Source organism: Triturus cristatus, chromosome 7 (assembly GCF_964204655.1).
Source record: "Triturus cristatus chromosome 7, aTriCri1.1, whole genome shotgun sequence".
Taxonomy (NCBI): Eukaryota; Metazoa; Chordata; class Amphibia; order Caudata; family Salamandridae; genus Triturus; species Triturus cristatus.
In genome coordinates this window covers 1,801,204,695-1,801,226,779 of record NC_140590.1, presented here as the reverse complement: position 1 = coordinate 1,801,226,779, position 22,085 = coordinate 1,801,204,695, and the positions used below count along the sequence as shown (strand labels likewise).

Here is a 22,085-nt window from a genome sequence, read left to right as displayed (position 1 = left end):
TTTCACGAACCTCCAGTTCGTTTTGTGTGCTACATGTATACATATTTTCACTGTATGGAGCTATAGTCTGTACATAAATATGTATACATTTAGCACACGACACAATGTGAAACAGAGGCTCAAGAAGAAGACACTAAGTGCTGTTTGAGTCTCAGTGCCGGCTCTAATAGATACTGTGATTCTGGGCAAATCGCTTAGCATCGTGGTGCTTACAAAACTCTGAGCTTGTGTAATGGGCGCACATGTAATACCCACCAATACCTTTGGGTTGAGTTTGCAAAACAACAAACTCTCCTGAGTGAACACCACGAAGCTGTTAGACTGCACGGAAATAAATTATTATCCAGAAATGTACAATAATTGCAGCTTAAAGAGAAAATACCTGGGCTGCCAACTATACTCTGTTGGGCCTGTGACGCAACAAACAAGGGCTCAGCTTCTGCTACAGAACGACACCAGCAGTTAAGTATTTTTATGTTTATTTAAAACTGTACGAGCAGCATGCATAAATGATTAATTGGCATCTGTCAAAGACCCTTAAAACAAAACGTTTCACTTGATACTCCAATGTTTATCTCTTACCAGCGTTTCTTTAAATTCCCTCATGCTGTGCGCTCGTTTACCGAGGCTGCATAGAATAGAATAGAAATAGAAAAACATTTATAGAGCGCATGGCTACCCCGAAGCATCCCAGCGCTGGAAACTGACACGGGGGGAAGGAGATGCGGAGGCTTAGGGAAACAGAAAGGTCTTGAGCTGCCCTCGGAAAGTCATAAGATCAGGGGTTTTGCGGAGATGTAGAGGCAGGGAGTTCCACAGTTTGGAGGCATTATAGGAGAAAAGCCTCCCGCCACTCCTAGATTTTTTGATTCTAGGAATCTCGGTCAGATACAGGTCGTTGGAGCGAAGGTTCCTGTTGGTTTTATAAGGCTTAATCATGGTGCAAATTACAGGAGGGCCAAGCCCAAGTCTTGCCCTGTGCACTATGCACAAGGCTTTGAATCTGACTCGCTTCTGAACCGGCAGCCAGTGTAGGGAGCGGAGGGCTGGTTTGGCTGAGAGTCGGTTGGGGATTCCCATCAAAAGTCTTGCTGCACTATTTTGTACTGTTTGGAGCTTTGTGATGGTGGCAACGGGGGCACCCAGATATAGAGCATTCCCGTAGTCGAGTCTCAAGAGTATTAGTGATTGCACCAACACTTTCCTGGATTCAAAGGGAAGGAGGGGTAGTACCTTTTGGACCATTCTAAGAAGGCCAAAGCACAGAGCAGCTGTTTTCCTGGCTTGGGCCATGAGGCTCAGACTCTGGTCCAGCCATATGCCGAGGCTCTTAATTTTTTCCTTTGGTACTGGGGGTGGGCCCATACTAGGGGGCCACATCTGGCTGGGGTTAAAACTGAGAGTATTGCCCAGGATCATGATCTCGGTTTTCCTTCCATAAAGCTTAAGCTGGGAGGCGTCCATCCAGGCTGCGATGTCATTTAACCAGGAGTAGAGGGCATGTGTGGTTGGTTCTGTTTGGTTGAGCCCAACCACCAATTGTGTGTCATCGGCGTATGTGATGATCCGGATTCCATGGCGGAGAGATGAAGATTTCCTGGGACACCGGAGGGAAGATGTTGATGGTGTGTTCGGGAGAATCCCCGAGGGTGTCCGTCTGAGGGTGAGGGATTTTCTCCTCTTCCACAATGGGTGGAAGGGATTCCAAAATGCGTTGGACTTTGGTACTAAAAAACTCCGCCAGTTTGTTACATCGTTTGCCAGAGATGTCTCGAGCCGTGCTTGTGGTTGGAGCTTTAAGTAGTTTTTTTATAATGGCGAAGTTTTCCTTGGGGGAATTGGAAGCTTCTAGGATTCTGCTCTCAAAGTAGGAGGCTTGCATGCGCGGCCCTTCTTTTTCCAACTGGTGCCTGTAGTCATGTCTCTTTAGGTCGGGAGTCGGGACTGGACTCTCAGCTTGATGGTGTCCGTTGCGCCGCGCGCCATAAAGCCAACACACGTACACGTGCTGATAATTCCAAAATTAGGAAGAAGAGCTGAGGAGCTGAACTCAATCATAACCCACGCCCCAAGCTTACATTATCCAATGAAAAAGTGCGAAGCCAAAGGCAGCGCTACAATCGTTGCCACCCACTGCACTGTGTTGCTGTCGGCTTGCCCCTCCCCTTCCTTAATGTGAATGAGGCTTTGCTGACCGCTCCCTGGGCCACGTCAGAAGCGCACCATTTGAAGCCCATTCACTGTTGCTTGGTGCAGCCACTCCCATCAGGCTAATGTGACTCTCCTCGCTTGTGCCTCCAGGGCGAGGAATTATCCTCGCGCAGTTCAGCACATGCGTAGAGGAGGGGACCGACCTGGCGACCTTATAAAAAAAACAATATTAAAATGTTTTTTAGGTAGATTAGAAGTGGAACTCCAAGCAGTGAGCAATGAGCATGCCATTTAAATGGTGTTAACTTAATTGTCTTCCTTTTGTCCCCACTCCGAAGCTGGGAAAGCAACGCCCCCTTCGCCCGTTAATACCAGCCACCACTGGGTGTAGGCTTTCAGAGCCGCTCTCTGCAAGACGTATTTTTACCAGTTCTATAATATATACACAAAGAGGGCTATAGCTCCGTTTGAAATAGTGTTTATCTGTCACTTCATGCTATTGTCCACCTCCTATAAAGTGCTTACATTGCAGTGCATAAGGGACTATTTTATACCTCAGAGTACACCAATTCCTTACATATTTGGAGCCTGGTTTGCTATTCCCATTTTCAAACAGGCAACATGCAATTTGCACACCAACTGGTTTGCGAATGGAAATGCAATTTGCGATTTGACATATATTGTAATAGATCACAATATAAATTAAAAACTTTCAGGGGTCACAAAATTACCTACCGTATGAATATTAATTAGGTACGTCTCAGGTTGCGATTCCCTGTTATTGGTTGCAGATGCAGGGTAGGAGGCCTGCAAGGGACAGTGGACACCCGTCCCAGTATTTGCACTCCTGAATAGGAAGTATTTAAAAAAAAAAGTTTGTGTCCATTAAAGGGACCAGTGCTTTAAAAAACGTTTTCAGTTTGGGAAGACATTGGAGAGATAAGGCAGCAGTTGTTTAGATCCGTGCCTACTCACCCGAGAACGCCGTCACCATCCTAAAAGAGAAGATGTCTCCCGTGGATAGATTCTTTAAGAAAGAGGTACCACACCCTTTGTGGTGTTGCTGTCTGATTCACCCACAAACTATTGACACACTCCTCACTAAATCATAGACATGAGTAGCACATCCCTTCCAGGCCCCCTCTTATGTGTGATCCCGACAGGATCCCACAACCTTTTCTAGGAGTCAGAAATACTTCTCAGATTTGTAAAAGAAGTTTTATAAATACTAAAAGAATATTTTCGGATCAGAAACCCTGCGCTTTTGTGAATCGAGATTCCAGCCCATAAGTCTGGGGGGTGGGAGCAGTAGCGAACAACAAATAGGAGACGGAGACAGATGTGTTATTCAGAACTACTGCAGGTGTGCAGGCTGTGTTTTCTTATTCTGACATCACTGGCATGTGGAGGCATGTGTTTCCACCCATTAATCTTTGTTCTGAAAGGGCATATATCTCTGAGTCTAATGTAGCAAGGATGCTAATTTATCCACGCTGAGTGGGAGTGTGGAATGGGGTCCAGGCTCTACTGATTTCTTATCAATAAAAAAACCTGTAAAACTTTCCAAAATAATGGGCACCAGAACAGGGCTGAAAAATCTGTGGTATAAGGATGGTATTGTAAGGTATAGGATATTACTATAGCACTCCAGGGGCCTCTCCTTTGATTTCTTATTACAGGCTAGCTCTAAAATAAAACCTTTCTTAAAAGAAGGATAAACACTAGTTAGAAGCCCTCAAGTATGCCACTAAGCTGCTGCAGTCAGAGGCTGTGCATAGCTCCTTGGGGTTCCAGCGGCAGAGGGCAAACTGCTATAACGCTACAGAAAGAAAACAAAATGCTTGCAAGTGGCACCTTCCCACCAGAACTCTGGAGAGGGCTGCCTGTTTTTTTTTCTTTTTTAAATTCTATTAGAGTTGGGGTTTGGCACAAATGCACATATTCCATCTCTGTTCTTAAACGAGAAAAGAAGCACTGAACTGGGCTGAAGAAGGATCTGTGTTGGCAGATGTCTCCCCTGCTGTGAGATGCCCCTGAGCCTTACAGGGCCTGCATCAGGGCACATGCTTTCCTGTGCCAAGGGGATCTTGTCTTCTCTGATCCTTGATGGGCAGAGTTTACTTGTGAATCATGACTTTTATAGAAATATGGCCTTTGCATGGATGTCCCCTGCTGGATTTCAGTTTCTGTGGCCTTGAGATCTTTTCTTTCCCTGAAGTTCTGCAGTGTCAGCTGACTAGGTTCAACATTTAGGACACTGGAACATGGCTTAATGACAGGATAGCGGGTAGGTCCCAGAATTATCTTGCTCATTTCCTGGTTAGGGTTCTGGTTTGTCTTCAGGATAATTTCCTGGTCAGCCCCCTCTTCATTTTTCCCCTCTGCAGGTTTGAGCCATTGTTCTTGTGGTTGTGTACTCTGTGGTTGAGGTTCTGTATTTCTGCCTTGCTGCTGGCTGACCTCTCAACCCTGGTGTTGTTAAAGCCATGTGCGGTGGTAGGGCAAATGTTTTTGTATCATCGTGGTCAAAAATGTAACATGTTGCTTGGCTTGCATGTGCAAATCCTCATTGATAATTATGAAAATGGTTAAAAGAAAATGTGGAGGTAACATGTTGTTTACCTATAATGTAATAGTTCGTATCACCTTCATCTGGGCAATAAACCTAGAGACGCCGTGGGTGAGATGTTGTCAATGCAGCTTGGTGCCTATCTCACAGGATGAAGTTGACTTACAGATAATTAAGGACCAAGATTTCAGGTTAAAGAGGAGATAATATGGCCAATGGGATCACTGGTACTTAAAAGGCATGTATGTCTTTGAACATGTCTAACAACGCAGAAAGTCCTGATATGCTCACGTGTTGCATCCTTCAATATGGAGCACGTGTGCTGAGTGTAAAGTTTGTGTAAGTCTGGAGGTAGCATCATGCTGGTGTGCAGATGAAATTCATATATAGCATGCTGCTGTCACTACACCCTATCATTTTATGCTTATAAATTGCAAAGAGATCTTTGTTAGCTACAATTGCTGCCTTTTATATAGGTTTATGTTCATATGAGTAAAGTGTCATAGACAAAAGGGGAGAGCAACTAAATCTATTTGCAGAAAATAAAAAAGATCTAACTTCTGTGATCACCGTATTCTTTTTATGTTCTTCACAGTGCATTTTATGAGTGTCTGATGCCTAACATGTTATTTCAGGCGCGTGTTACCTTTTGTGATGTTGTTGCCTATTTTAATGAAGAGGAGTGGACACATCTGCATGAGTGGCAGAGGGATCTTTACAAGAGCGTGATGATGGAAGTTCACCAAGCCTTACTCTCTCTTGGTAAGAAACACCGTACCTAAAGCTACAATCCCAAACCGACGCATCCAGAACAAGTGTAGGAGGTACAGATCCATTACAGGTTTTCAGGATATCCACACACAAAACAAGTATTTACTATGAATCTAAATGCAATCTGTTAACATAGTTGTAGAAAAGATCTGGCCATCATGGACCTATATTGGATGCCAAAGACATTAAATACTTTAATAAACATCTTGCATGCACAGACAATTTCATTATTTGCCATCATTTGATCGGTGCAGTTAAATATTGTGAGCCTTCTTTTGGGCAACAGATGTAACTAGGTTTGATAGTTCATGTTGCCTCTATAATGAATTGCAAACCCAGCTCCAAGCATCAATCGAAAGGGTTACCCAATTTCACACTTTGAGCAGGTGCAAGTAGATAAGGATTTGCCCCAAATCAGAAGATTTGTGGTTCAGCTTCTCAAACTTGGATATGAACCCTGATGTCTAAATATCATGATCAACAATTTAGTTTTTCTACTTCGCTACATGACTAGTACTAGTGAATGAAGGGTAATTTCCACACTGCAGCCTGTCTTAGCCAGCTGTACATAACCTGAGGTTACTAATGACAGCTTTACCTATGTTTACAATAACAGGCTATACAATTGTTAATCGTGACATTTTACTCCGGATTAATAGAGAAAAAGAGACATCCTTCCGCGACCCTCCGCTTCCTGAAAGAGAAGCAGACGTGAAGGAACCCACTTTATGTAAGTTGGAATTTTTATGAAAGTCCTTTTGACGGATGAGCAGACTTCTAAATAAACAAGCACAGACTGCGTGTAAGAATCGCGACTGCGCCTGATGACTGAAAGAAATCCACCCACAGCTGCATGTACATGTAACTCCATCATGCATGCTATCCTGGAACAATTGGTTGCTGAAAAATCATATATCAGTGATCACTGTAACATACACAAATTGCATGTGACACTTACTTGGGATGCTATTAATGTTTCCCTGAGAGGAGCACCCGTACCAAATCATGGTATCGTTAGCCAGACACTATAGGTGGGACTGTGCATGCAGAGCCCTATACATATATTTTGCTTAGGGTTGGATTACTTGCAGGTCATGGTAGAAGTTTATCTATAGCTGGATTCCTGGGCTGGATTTGGTAAAGGAATACGATCACCCCTCTTGCTTGGCAGTGACTTGGAGTCTGTTTACCATGCAGCAACATCCAGTTATTACAGATTGAGCTCCCATCACACAGGGCAGTTGCACGGTTCAGTGCCACACTAGTGAATGAGATGTATTACCCTGCTATTGATGCACAGTGGCATACATTACAAGCTTGCAGAAGGCTGTAACCCAAGAAAGTATAAAGCAGGCACTAACAAGGTACATTGGAAGAGCAGTGGTTGGTCCCTTTTGGCTCTGCTCAGTGACACACTACAAGGACTGCTGCTGAGGTTGTCCAGCGAATGCTGCATGAGAAGATACTGCGGGACTTTGCTCTGACTCAGTAAGCCTGCTATTGCCACCCCCTCCCCCCAGATCTATCGATTTGGGCTCTTTGTATCCTTAGTGCTACTACCATCATGTTTCTTGTTGTCTCGGTCCTTATGTGTGTAAAGCAGCAGACAGTCACTACACCTCGCTGCCCCACATGCTGTGATGAAGTCTTTGAGATTTCAAGTGTCCAGGATTTGTGACTGCTGTGGTGCTGGTACATGATTCCCTATTGTGCATTATAAGACCTGCTGCAGGAGTTCACTGACAAAATATCGTAACCACAAATATAGTTGTATAAAAATATTGTGTCAAGCATATCGAGCACCAAAATATTGTTTTTCGATACTTATAAGAAAATAACAGAATACCGGAAAAAAATATCGTTGTACACTAATATCGAATACAAAAATATTGTTTTTTTAACATATAGATAGTTAAAAATAATAAACATTACGTATATTAGCATGTAACAGTAATATAATGAAATATATTGAAATAATTAAAACAAATATATAATTATACTTATTTAAAAACACACACATATATATGTATGTGTATGCCTATTTAAACATATATAATTGAAAACTATTATTACAATAATTTACATTTCCATTATAATTTACTATTTTTCATAAAGATGAATAATATAACAAATATATATATATAGATGCGTGTAAATTAAAAACTGTAACAAATAAAATGGAAAAAACTGTAAAACACATAACAATTTACTTACACATAAAAAAGTAAACAATATAAAAAATCACATTTTACTAAAAATATATTACATATTTCAAACATTACTAATTCAAAAAATAAATGTTTAAATACACAGAAACATAAATATACAGCATATCCCTGTGTATATAAGCATTTATTTGGACTATGTATATATGTGTATTGTTTTGTATAAACGTGTAAATATTTATGTTTATAAACATATAGCTATTCATTAGTTCTGCTTAACCCCTTCGCTGCTAGGCCTTTTCCCTTCCTGTGCTAAGCCTTTTTTGGGCTATTTGGGGTAGTGCGCGCTTAGGCCCCTGTAACTTTTTGACCACATTAGGTATCCACGCCAAATTGGCGTCCTTTTCTTCCAACATCATGGGGATTCTAAAGGTACCAGGGTTTGTGGATTCTCCTAGAGGGTTCCCAGAAATTAGTGAAAAATGGGGAAAAGTGGCTTCAAATGAAAGCGTCTGGGTTTTTCTCTGCAAATGATATCAAAAAAGGGTTTGTGGGGCTGAAATCACAATTTCTCCAGCTTTTAGGGAATGAAAAGTGAGGCACCATTTTTACCGGGAGACCTGGGGGAACGCTGGGTGGTGGTAAATTTGTGTGAGCCCGGTGATGCCACAACTTTCCCACCCCAAAATGTGTGAAAAAGTGTTTTTTTCAGCTAAAATTGAGGTTTGCAGGGGATTCTGGGTAAGGAAACGTTGGGGGATCCACGCAAGCCATACCTCCCTGGAAGCCGCCGGTAGTCTAGTTTTCAGAAATGCGTGGGTTTGGTAGGTTTCCCTAGATGGCCGCCGAGCACCGGGCCAAAAACCAAAGTGACCCCCCTTGCAAAACCAGGTGGTTTTGCGATAGGCCATTTTGATGTCGCCTCACTACGTTTTGGGCCCTTGCCTGCCGCGGGTACTTGGGCCTCCCACACAAGTAAGGCACCATTTTTTCCGGGAGACCTGGGGGAACGCTGGGTGGTGGTAAATTTGTGTGAGCCCGCTGATGCCACAACTTTCCCACCCCAAAATGTGTGAAAAAAGTGATTTTTTTTCAGAAAAAATTGAGGTTTGCAGGGGATTCTGGGTAAGGAAACGTTGGGGGATCCACGCAAGCCATACCTCCCTGGAAGCCGCCGGGTGTCTAGTTTTCAGAAATGTGTGGGTTTGGTAGGTTTCCCTAGATGGCCGCCGAGCACCGGGTCAAAAACCAAAGTGACCCCCCTTACAAAACCAGGTGGCTTTGCGATAGGCCATTTTGATGTCACCTCACTACGTTTTGGGCCCTTGCCTGCCGCGGGTACTTGGGCCTCCCACACAAGTAAGGCACCATTTTTTCCGGGAGACCTGGGGGAACGCTGGGTGGTGGTAAATTTGTGTGAGCCCGCTGATGCCACAACTTTCCCACCCCAAAATGTGTGAAAAAAGTGATTTTTTTTCAGCAAAAATTGAGGTTTGCAGGGGATTCTGGGTAAGGAAATGTTGGGGGATCCACGCAAGCCATACCTCCCTGGAAGCCGCCGGGTGTCTAGTTTTCAGAAATGTGTGGGTTTGGTAGGTTTCCCTAGATGGCCGCCGAGCACCGGGTCAAAAACCAAAGTGACCCCCCTTACAAAACCAGGTGGCTTTGCGATAGGCCATTTTGATGTCACCTCACTACGTTTTGGGCCCTTGCCTGCCGCGGGTACTTGGGCCTCCCACACAAGTGAGGCACCATTTTTACCGGGAGACCTGGAGGAACGCTGGGTGGTGGTAAATTTGTGTGAGCCCGGTGATGCCACAACTTTCCCACCCCAAAATGTGTGAAAAAGTGATGTTTTCAGCTAAAATTGAGGTTTGCAGGGGATTCTGGGTAAGGAAACGTTGGGGGATCCACGCAAGCCATACCTCCCTGGAAGCCGCCGGGTGTCTAGTTTTCAGAAATGCGTGGGTTTGGTAGGTTTCCCTAGATGGCCGCTGAGCACCGGGCCAAAAACCAAAGTGACCCCCCTTGCAAAACCAGATTAACTATTGTTCCGACAGCGTGAGAATTTTGGAATAAAATTGCTAAGAAAATGTGGCAGACATTTTGAGGTTTGCAGGACATTGGGGATAAAAAAAACTTTTTGAATTCACAAGAGAGACATCACCATGAACTCCCATGGGTTTTCGACAATATCTACAGTGGGTGGGTTATTCTTACATGGAAAGTGTACCTTGGCAGAGAAACTAAAGACAAAGATTGCTGCACAACCATCTATTCCTCAAACACACACACATACTGGTTGGATTTGGCACGAGGTCGAGTCATGGTTCAGTGTATTAAATTTTATTAACTAGAGATTTCACAAAAATGAAATGCACTGTCAATAATTAAATTCACAAAAAAACAAACCAATGACTCGCAGCTCGTGAGCTGTAAAGCCACGTCAAGGCACCAACCACTTTACAGGCCATTCACACACCTTTCAAACGTGATACAAACAAGACCATTCGCACCACCAGGTTCAAAAGCAACACATTACAAAATTCACCACAAAGGGACAAATGACACCCTGCTTCAGAAAGACAAATATTACTGCACAGCCATCTAATCCGCAAGCACACACACATACTGGTTGGATTTGGCACGAGGGTGAGTGATGGTTCAGTAGATACAATTGTATTAGCAAGTGATTTCACAAAACATGAAATGCACTGGTAATAATTGAAAGGGCGAGAAACTGAACCATTGACTCACAGCTCGTGAGCTGTAAAGCCACGACAAGGCACCAACCTCTTTACAGGCCATTCATACACCTTTCATACGTGTGAGACATACAAAACCATTCACAGCGCCAGCCGCGGGCCCATCACATAACAAAACTTACACCAGCACACAGCGCCATTCAAGGGCCCATCACTTTCACACGCCCACAATCCAGACACAGCAACTGCACATGCTGATGGATTGCGTGGAGTGGCACTCAGCTAGCAGTGTGTGTAGTGACCAGCAGAAAGTCACTACTCACACACAGCCAGCCGAGCTCCAGTCCACACACACCGCTAGCAGAGCACCAGTCCACACACACCGCTAGCAGAGCGCCAGTCCGCACACACCACCAGTCCACGCACAACGCCAGCCAAGTACCAGTCCACGCACACCGCCAGCCAAGCACCATTCCACGCACACCGCCTGCCAAGCTCCAGTCCACGCACACCACCAGCCACGCACCAGTCCACGCACACCGCCAGTCCATGCACACCACCAGCCAAGCTCCAGTCCACGGACACCACCAGCCAAGCACCAGTCCGCACACACCACCAGTCCACGCACACCGCCAGCCAAGTACCAGTCCACGCACACCGCCAGCCAAGCACCATTCCACGCACACCGCCAGCCAAGCTCCAGTCCACGCACACCACCAGCCACGCACCAGTCCACGCACACCGCCAGTCCATGCACACCGCCAGTCCACGCACACCGCCAGCCAAGCACCATTCCACGCACACCACCAACCAAGTGCCAGTCCACACACACCAACAGCCAAGCGCAAGCCTACACACACCGCCATCACATTTAGGATTTTTTTTAGAAAAAAATAAAAACACAAACAAATCGCAAATAGATACAAATCTTCTAACAGAAAATCAGCAACTAAATACATTGCACAACACCAACCTTGAAACAGAATCAAATTATCCAAAGAATACAGACCAGGCAGTTCACTTTACCACTCATGAATGCTCCCAATAATTCTTTCGCGTGTGGCATGCTCTAAAACAAGCAGGGAGACACAGTGCAGGATGAGAAGGACAGTCGGGGCAGTACATACGACTCTCCTTCCGCGTACCTCTTCGCCAACAGACTCTACATCTCCTACTGGGAAAATCTTTTGAGAGTGTGGGAGGAATGTGATCTGGAAAGTGGCGATCTGTCAATCTAGCAACATCCTCCACCACTCCAACTCTAGGAACACTTGCCTGTTCCACTACAACAAGGCTGCCTATTACAGACTCCTGAAACTTAGCAAAAGTCATCTTTGACTCAGGGCAAGAATCCTGGAACACAACAAAAGCATTACACATTGCCAAGTGGAAAAGATGGATAGCCAACTTCTTGTACCAAATGTAAGCCTTACGAAGAGCAGTGTAAGGTTCCAACCTCTGATCTACTCTGTCAACACCACCCATGTGCCTATTATAGTCTAAAATGCACACAGGTTTGCGCGCTTCAGCGACCTGACCCCAAACAGTCACAGGTGCAGTGCTTTCATCATGGATGGTAGTCAGCATGTAGACATCTCTCCTGTCTGAAAACTTCACAGCAAGAAGCTCCTGGCAACGCAACGCACTGCACTGTCCCCGCACAAGCTTTTGACAAACAAGTTCTTTCGGGAAACCTTTAAGGTTAGAGCGGATTGTGCCACAAGCAACAGTGTCCACTTTGGCCAATTCCCTGAACAACCGCACACCAGTGTAGAAGTTATCTACATACAAATGGTGGCCTTTGTTAAAAAATCCTCTACCAAGTTCCCAAACAATTTTCTCAGTCACTCCAAAAGTGGACGGACAACCAGGGAGGTTAATCCTAGATTCCTTACCGGTGTACACCCTGAAATTAGAGACATATCCAGTCCTACTGTCACACAGCATATACAGCTTTATTCCATAGCGTGCTCTCTTACTAGGAATGTATTGCCTAAAAACCAAGCGGCCCTTGAACAACACCAAAGACTCATCCACTGCAATATCTTTCCCAGGGACATAAATCTCAGAAAATCGATCCCCAAAGTGATCAAGGACAGGCCTAATCTTAAAAAGACGGTCACACTCAGGATGATCTTGTGGCAACGCTAAACCATTATCAACAAAATGCATCATCCGAAGCAGAAGCAAATACCTGTCACGACTCATGACTGCCGGAAAAATAGACGTTGACATCAAGGGACTGCTAGACCAATTTGAAGACATTGATGGCTTCCTTAGCAAGCCCATCAAAAAAGTTAAACCCAAGAACTACTTCATCTCTTCAACATTTGTGGGAGTCCACCGGGTAGCTCTAGAGTATGGCTTAAGACTGGCACTGTTGTCCCTCAAAAACTGTTCGGCATACAAATTAGTCTGCTCAACAATCTCTGCCAAAAACACATCGTCCATAAACAACTGAAAAAAATTTACCGGCAAAAAGTTTTCAGTATTCACTCTAGACCCTGGAACACCAGTAAACTCTGGCAATGCCAGCTGCACCATGCCAGGGGCAACCCAGAGGTCATCACTTTCAAAGGGAAGCCTTGCAGCCCCAGCCTGCAGCCCAGATGCCTCTTGCCGCACTACACCAACGGGAAGCCTTGCAGCCCCAGGCTGCAGCCCAGATGCCTCTTGCCGCACTATCGGCACATCAGTCTCCTCCTCTAACACAGGCACTTCATCCGCACTAAGAGTATCTTCATCATCCGATGACTCCATACGGAGAGAAAACTCACTGCCAGAATCGTCCCCTGCCTCCTCTCCCTCAGATGCAGAGTCAGTCTCTGAACCATGGTCAGAGGAAGACTCAAACAGCAAACCAATAACCTGCTGAGCAGTAATCCTGCGGCTAGCCATTATACTTACTAAGATAGAAGACTGCACAAACAAGTCAACAACAACCAACAATGTGCAAACCAAGTAAGTAAAGAAATGTGTACCTTTATCACAAAGATCAATGTACTCAAAAACTATACAATTCAATTACAAGAGACAGCTGCACTCACCAGAAACCAACTCTGCAGTGACACAGCAAAAACCAAAGATATGAAACTAGAAAGAAGAAAAAAAAACATATTACTCACAAGACAACAAAATACACATCAAGCACCAATGCAAAAAGTTTTTGACACTCAAAAAACAAACATACTGGTATTATTACACCATTTGCAAAAAAAATTCATGCAGAGAAATCAAACACATTTACATTGTACAAAAAAAAGTCTCTTACCAAACTACACAAACAGCAGAACCATCAGTAACAACACGGCAAACTGAAAAGAGCAAAAGCCTTCACCTAGAACAAAAAAGTAAAAAAAAAAACATTACTATTGCAATTCACAAAAAATATAACAAACATTATAACGTGCTATGTTACTACCCAAATGGTCAATCGGGTTGTGTGCCAGGTGGGGCAGAAAACAGCAGGAAAAAAAATGGCTACTCTGTCCCGGGGCGGGTGGGCCAAATACATATTATAAAAATTGCCCCCTGGAAGCGACACTTGCCAAAGGGGTCACTTCCATTTTTATTTACACTAATTCCCTGGTGTCTAGTGGGCTTTTCCGCCCCCCCCCTGGGGCCAGAAACGGACCGAAAGTCGACCGATCTGCCCCCAGGGGGGCAGAAAAGTCTTCCAGAAAATTATGCCCCCAAGGAAGCGACCCTTGCCCAAGGGGTCGCTCCCTAAATGAATAAAACAACATCCCTGGTGTCTAGTGGGCTTTTCTCCCCCCCCCCCCCCGGGGACAGAAACGGACCGAAAGTGGACCGATCTGCCCCCAGGAGGGGCAGAAAAGTCTGAGCATAAATGATTCCCCCTGGGAAGCGACCCTTGCCCAAGGGGTCGCTTCCCAAATCAATAAAACGACATCCCTGGTGTCTAGTGGGCTTTTCTGGAAACGGACCGAAAGTGGACCGATCTGCCCCGGGGGGGCAGAAAAGTCTGAGCAATAATGATTCCCCCAGGGAAGCGACCCTTGCCCAAGGGGTCGCTTCCCAACTGACGGAATGGACATCCCTGGTGTCTAGTGGGGCATCCCTGCTCCACGATCGCGACGCTGTGCGCGATCGTGGGACAGGAATGCCCAGCATTGAGACATCAGGGGAGAGGAAATACTCTTTCCTCTCCCCCGATGCCTCAAGGCCTGCGAATTCTGCCCCCTCCCGCCACACCGCAGCAAAACACTTACCCTCCCCGTTGGACACGCTGGAATTCATTTCTTCCAGCGCTGTGCGCGCTGATGTCATCAGGAAGCGTGGGGGGGCTTGGGGGTGGCAGCGGAAACTCTTCCGCTGCCATCCCCCTCTGTGGGGGCACGATCGATGCCCCAGGGGGGGAGCGCCAGCGCTTCCCCCAGGGGCTGTGCTCATGACGGAGCGGTTCCGTCATGAGCAAAGCTCAACCGATGCTCATGACAGAACCGCCCCGTCATGAGCATCAAAGGGGTTAACAAATGTACATATAACTTATGGTTATATTATTCTATGTTTAACATGTATATAGGTGACTGCATAAAAAGATAAATCTTTATCATACATGTTTGTCTACAATTGCTTCACTATTGAATTACAATGAAAAGATATAAAAAAAATTATCTTAAAGTACAGCAGCACTTAAAAGTCTGAGTTTATTAAATACAATTTAAATCTACATATAAACTTCCTTACACATATATACCTGCCATTGACTTGTGTATCTGTATATTTATTACTTTGCTTCTAATTCAACATCTCCACTGCACTACCCTATATCTCACCATGTACCTCGCTCAGTATATCCTCTAGTTACACTCTCTGAATCATCCCAAACCCAAATAACCCTTTCTAGGCTCTTCCCTTCCCTACCCCTCCTCACATCATCTCATATCTCTTTTACTATTCATATCTCCTAAACAACCCTTTTTAAACCCTTCTCTCTCACTCTTAATCCACCACCTCTCCTTAACACACCCCAAACCTCCTCCTACTGATATGAGCTAAAAAAACAACACTTTCTAGACTCTTCCCTCCACTATCCTTTTCAATCCAACTAACAGACTAACATGTTCACCTCTGAAATTAATTTCATATTTCCCTATACTAATTACCCACTAATCCTGTTTGGGTTCCGGAGTACCGTGCTAACCACCGAAAGGTGCTCCAACACCTCATCAGGGGTAGCAAGCTCTATATAAATGCAAACCCTTCCCTCTTCTATCCCTCCACTATCCTTTTTCAATGAAAATAACAAACTCACCTGTCCACTACTCAAATTAATTTCACATCTCCATATAATAATTCACCACTAATCCTCTTTGGGTTCTGGACTAGCGTGCCTCTTGCCGAAAAAAGTGATTACAATTATAATAATAATATAAATTTAAACGATATAAGCAAAACTATTACATTTTAGGAATAATACATATACTATTCCCACTCCAGTCTGTTCAACAGTAAGGAAAGTGTTAAACTCAGGAGAGGTAAAATGTGCTATTCCCACTCCCGTAGGTTCAACAGTATGGAAAGTGTTGGATTGCGGAGTGCTCCAATTCTCTATTCCCACTCCTTTCTGTGCAACAGTAACGAAAGAGCTGGACTCAGGAGGGGTAGAAATTACTATTCCCACCCCAGTCTTTGCATCAGTACGGAAAGTGTTGGATTGCAGAGGGGTAAAATGTACAATTCCCATGCCAGTCTGTACAACAATAGTGAAATGGTGGGACTCAGGAGGGACACCATTTTACTCAGGAGGGGCATAAACTACTATTCTCACTCCAGTCTGTGCAACAGTAGGGAAAGGGTTGGACTTGGGGGTAAAATGTACTATTCCCACTCCAGTCTGTGCAACAGTTAGGGAGGCGTTGCATTGCGGAGGGGTGAAATGTACTATTCCCACTCCAGTGAGGGCAACAGTAGAGAGAGTAGTTCACTTCAAACAAATAATTTTTTTAACAACTATATTAAATAACAAGAAATACAAATATTTAAATATAAAGATTGTATATATAGATATATATTTTTAAACAAATTGCATATTTAATACATTTAATATTATTATTATTAGGATTTGTATTGCGCAGTAAATCATCCCATCAGGGATCTCTCGGTGGTTTTGGCTGCACCGTACTGGTGGCTAAGACAAAGTTGCGGTTTAGAACAGCCAGGTTTTTAGCTGCTGCTTGAACTGCCCCAAACTTGTGCATACACGTAGCTCATAATACAAATTATAAATTAAAACAAATATTAATATAATTGAAATATCACAGTATATTCTCACAAACATAACAACCAACAGATATATTGCTATTTACAATTAAAAACTATAACACAGTTAACACATAATATAATAAAAAAACATTTTTTAAAGAACGAAATTTGCATTTATTATTACTTAAATAACTTCCCACCCTAAACCGCTACAGGGCTCGAAAAATCCCCACATTCTTACTAGACCTGCTGGTCTAGTAACTTCAAAAATGTGCTTGACCTAACTGTAATTAATGCACTGACCTCTGTGAGCAAATGTGACAAGTTAGCAAAATTAAAAGTATTTTTATTGCTCCTTCACTTTGTGAGCAATAAAGATGCTTTTAAATCTTGATATCTTCTCACATTTGCTCTGCTTTCAGAGACCGACGTCAAAAGTCAGTCTGTCTTCCTACTCACCAGAAAGGGCGAGTAGGACCTAAAAATAGATTGCCCTAATTAAATTTGGCTCACAAATGCGGGCGGGTGATTGAATTTTTGGATCCTGCCTCTACAAACTCAACAACACACACATAAGATAAATCATATAAATGTAACTATTTACACAATTTACATAATTACCAGTTAAACTATGGATAATAATTATTTATTAACAAAATAATTATATTTAATTAAGTTCCCACCCTTTATCTCTACAAACCCAACAATCAGCACATAATGCATAACTTAAAAAATATCTAAATTACATAATTTACCTAATTATCATTTAAACAGTTAATACTCATTAACTAATAATTAATTATATTTAACTTCCCACTCTTTATCCCAACAAGCCCAACAACCCCCACCTGATATAGAACTTAAAAAATATCTTAATTACCCAATTTACTTAATAATCAATTAAATAATTATACCCAAACAAAAACCACAACCCACACCAAAAAAATAAATGAAACATGAAATAAATTACACAATTTACATAATTAGCAATTACATTATATGAAAAACGTATTAATTAATTATGATTAAATAACTTTTCACCCTATTCCCCTGAAAACCCAACAACCCAGAACTAAGATGTAGCTTTAAAATTAATTATTTAATAATTATAATTAATTTACTTCCTACCTTGTACTCCAATAAGCCCTACAACCCACTACAGCTCTAAAAATGAGAATAAACTATTACATTAAATTTAAAATCAGATAAAAAGTACAAACTATATTATAAAACATTAACAATAATTATTCAAACAACTTATAACATATGCGATAAAAATATATACTAAAATACATAAAAATAATGTAAAAACAATATTATTAACAATATTTTTGTAAATGATATTAACAGCATAGATATTTTCAAAATCAATATTACTTACCTTAGAAATCAATATTCTTGTCAACGATATTTTTGAACACAATATTTGTGTATCATGATATTCACAACCCTGTATTGCTGCATCTCGATATTTTTTTTATATCTTGTCCTTCTACCGCTCCAGGTGGCTCCAAGTCAATCAGGAGTTACTGGGCTCCAATTGTGTAACAGCTGGAGCAATTTATCTCTTTTGGGCCCACAGTACTATGGCACAGGGTGAACAGTTTAAGGCTTTCTGTAGGAGCTGTTGTGCGTCAGACAGGTGGTGCACATTAAAACACTCTAATATCAATTAATAAGGTTAACCCTTGAGTGACTGTTTTACTTTGTAAAATAAACAGTACTTCATACCAATATGTATTTCCTACTACCATTGTACTTCCATTTGATACGGCTCTTCTTTACTGCATACTGTGACCCCACTCCTGGACCACTTACACCTGTTTATTGTATTACCCTCCTGGGTGCAATTGTCCTGTAATCTGCTACCATTCCTGTTTTTTTCTCTCTCATACTTGATATGGATATTGCATTTATGTCCTTCCTCCCATCATATTGTAAAGCGCACTGATATCCCTCAGGATCTTGTTCATGCTAGATAAAACGTTATAAATAAATAAAATATGTCAAAATGCTATACATAAAATAAGGATATAGAGAGAAAATCAGTCCTCTGTAACTCTCCTGGGCCAGAGATCAGACACAAAATGGTATTATAGTGCCTATGCTCTAAAGCGCTAACTTAGCCTCAGTGCTGGAGCCTATTTGTCCAGTGTATTCAACACACTCCATAACCTAAAAAATGCTGGCAGGACTTTCGGCCCAACTTGCTGGGCCTGCAAAACGTTGATTGTGCCGTATTAGTAGGAGTAGTGATGAACCCTCCCTTTTTTATGGGACTATTTTACACTCTTTTGTAAAAATATCACATGTCTCTAAAGATGTATGGGGTTCCCTTCCCCCATTTGTTTGGTCACTTCTTAAGAAAACTGTAACCTACAGTCGATGTTGTTTGACCCAAATAGATTCTGGGACTTTGTGATGGTCCCACTATTTTTCGTGGTTTTTAGAATAAAACCGGAAGTCATTGTGGAACCAGTACAGTTGTCTATTAGCACTACTGCACATTTCTAGCAATGAGCATGGGTATTTTTTTTAAAGTTAAGTCTGGTTAGTGGAATTATGGATACATAATGTTTTATTATGAATACTTTACATCCTTTTTTTAGGAAGAGATAGTGCATTGCTAGACAATGAATTTACACACATTTATTACCATGCTATCAATTATGAAAATCTACACCTTTGGGCATCTTTAGTCATGCTCATTGTTGCTGCCTGATACTTGAAAATTGTATAATTGAGAAAAGTTATGAACTCCACCACACATTACATAAATGGTGTACCTCTCGCTCACCATTCAGACCTTTCACACATGCTAGTTACCTTTACCAAATTTTCAATAGAATTGAATTCTCCTTTAGAATCATACTCCATAACTCGAGGGTGCTATGTATGATACTGTACATTGTTCAGTGAACCATATGTGCGCAATCTGAGTAGAGACGTTTTATTGTGTATGATTGCACATTACACATTTTTTTCTGTAGGTCGTCACCCGGCTGTTGTTCCAGATATATTGTTAAGGATAAAGCATGATGAAGAATCATATTGCAGAAATGTTCAGGATTCACTGGAAGCCCAAATCAAGAGTAGTTACACCACAGGTGAGTTGGCTGTTCTTAAGATATTACCTGTTTTGTTAATTAAAGGGGAAAAGTGAGAATGTGGATGCAAACAAACACTGAAGACGAACAGATATAATTTGGAAATTGTTCTTCTCCTAGCCCCACCACTGCATACTGCCCCATGTCTACAGAATATAAAGATGGGGTTAACTCCATATCAGCTGGTTACCACTATTTAATACCTACACTTGTCCCAGGCCTTACATCACACTAAACATCCAACAGCAGCCACAGTAGCAGCAATCAACACCAAGAAACTCTCTTTAAGAGACTAACCAAGGAAATAGATGTGGATGATGCAGGCCTTCTAATGACACCTGAAGACCACGTAAAACAGCACAGCAGAGGGGCTTTGAGACAAAATAAGAAGTGTGTAAGAAGTCTCCCTACTCCCAGACCTTTTGTCTTTTAACCTTTACGTGTGTCTGCCGTTTGCTAAAAAGGCTGCAAACAATTTACGCTTGATGTAAAATAGTTACTATGTATAATCTTAAAGTTCAATACCTTTTTCTCTAGTGCAGCTCCTGTTCGTGTAGGCACACCTAGGGTCTAGTGGCACTACTCGAAAAGCCAGGTCCTCAGCCTCTTGTGAAATTCAAGAAGTGAAGAGGAGGCTCTTATATGTTGTAGCAGGTCGTTCTACGCTTTAGGAGTGATGTAGAAGAAGACTTGACCACCACATCTGGTATTCCTTATGCATGGGATTTGTGCAGTTAGGAGCCCAGACAAGTGGAGGTGTCTGGAAGTTATGTGAAAGTAGATGAGATGTTTGAGGTATGCTGACCCAGTGTTTTGCAGTACCTTGCGTGGGAGAGGAGTTTGAATTGTGATCCTTTGTGAAAGGGGAGCCAGTGGAGCTCCTTCAAGTGTGGTGTGAGTGCACGTGGGAGGTTGAGAGTGATTCTGGCTGGTGAGTTCTGAATGGTTTGCAGACTTCTGCTGAGTTTTTTGTTGATCCCGGCATAGAGGGTGTTCCCTTTATCCAGCTTGCTTGTAGCCTGGGCATGTTTGGGAGCCATTTGAAAATCTTCTTCAGCATCTTCAGGGTATGGAAGAATAAGGCGGTGAAGGCATTGATTTGGGCCGTCATATCAAGTCTGCTGTCTGATGAATCCTAGGTTCTTGGCGTTGGTGGTGTATGTCAGTTCCAGCTCTATTGACCTCTAGGTGGAGTCCCACGAGGATGTTCTCTTCCTGAAGATCACAATTTCAGACTTGTCGGTGTTCCTCTGTAGACAGTCGGTCTTCATTCAGTGGGTGATTCCAGTCATGCAGCATTGAACTTGATCCTGGTACTGGGCATCTTGTCCATGAGGGAGAAAATGAGTGGCGTGTCATCATCATAAAAAAAGATGTTGATATCATGAGAGCAGATGATGCTCAGTAGAATGATCATGTAAGCATTGAAGAGGGTCAGGCTCAGGGAAGATCTTGCTTAACTCCACAGGTGAGGTCGCAGGCATCTGAGGTGTACGGTGCAAGGCTGACTAACTTAGTTATTTCAGTCAGGAAGGAGCAGATCCATCAGAGTGCATGTCCCTGTCTAGAGTCTTGAAGATGTCGTTTGTGACAGTGATGAGGGCAGTTTCCATGCTGGATCTCAAACCAAACTGATTGGTGCTGAGCAGTTGGTGGTCATTGCGGTATGCAGTGAAATATCTGTTGTTGATTTTCTCTAAGACCTTGGCAGGGAATGGTTGCATTGAGATCAGTCTGTAGTTGACGAGCTTTAAAGGATCCACAGAAGTTTCTTCAGCAATTGAAGGACAGTGTGAGTTTCCCAGCATCTAACAAGGTCGTGGAAAAGGTGGAGGCATTCAGAATGGGTGTGAGCATGATGCTGATGGTTTGCACTCTTCTGGAGTAGGCGAGATGGGGTCCGATTGGGCCCCTCAGTGGATGGACTTCATGGTGGCACAGTTTCTTATAGGGTGATGACAGGCCATGTGGCTAGCATTGGTCCATTGGATAAGGCGGGGAGGCATTTGGTGAAGTCTGTCAGATCCGGTTGCAGGCTGAAGTTGCTGTAAACTGTGGTGATTTTGTTGCTAAGAAATTGGGAGAGATTGATGCAGAGGTCCTGCTAAGGAGTGATCGAGTTTGGGGCGGCTGATGGTGAGGTAAAATCTTTCACAATTGTGAAGAAAGATCTCTTTGCATCTGTTGATGCTGGCATCTATGTGGTCTGCCACAGTGGTGTGTTGGGTGTCACTGATCAGTGGGTGGTAACAACTCAGGGCAGATTTGAACGTGGTCCTGTCTGCATTGTGTTGGCTCATTCTCCATTTGCCTTGCAGTTGTGTTTCATCAGTCTGAGTTCCTCTGTGTACTAAGTGGTCTGGTGTCTAGATTTTGTTGTATTGTTGTT

At 43.0% G+C, this 22,085-nt stretch overlaps 1 protein-coding gene across 4 annotated transcripts in view; it reads left to right on the top strand.

The window, feature by feature from the left end:
- Positions 1–22,085, top strand: part of LOC146813209 (uncharacterized) — a 67,449-nt gene that overhangs the window by 4,071 nt on the left and 41,293 nt on the right. For 2 of the 4 annotated variants that reach the window (XM_085620085.1, XM_085620084.1), the window contains exons 2-4: positions 5,356–5,482; positions 6,108–6,221; positions 19,580–19,696. In XM_085620085.1, coding sequence (XP_085476211.1) covers positions 5,356–5,482; positions 6,108–6,221; positions 19,580–19,696 — 358 coding nt within the window. The remainder of the gene's footprint in view (positions 1–5,355; positions 5,483–6,107; positions 6,222–19,579; positions 19,697–22,085) is intronic. The other 2 variants (XM_085620087.1, XM_085620086.1) reach the window with 1 other exon arrangement.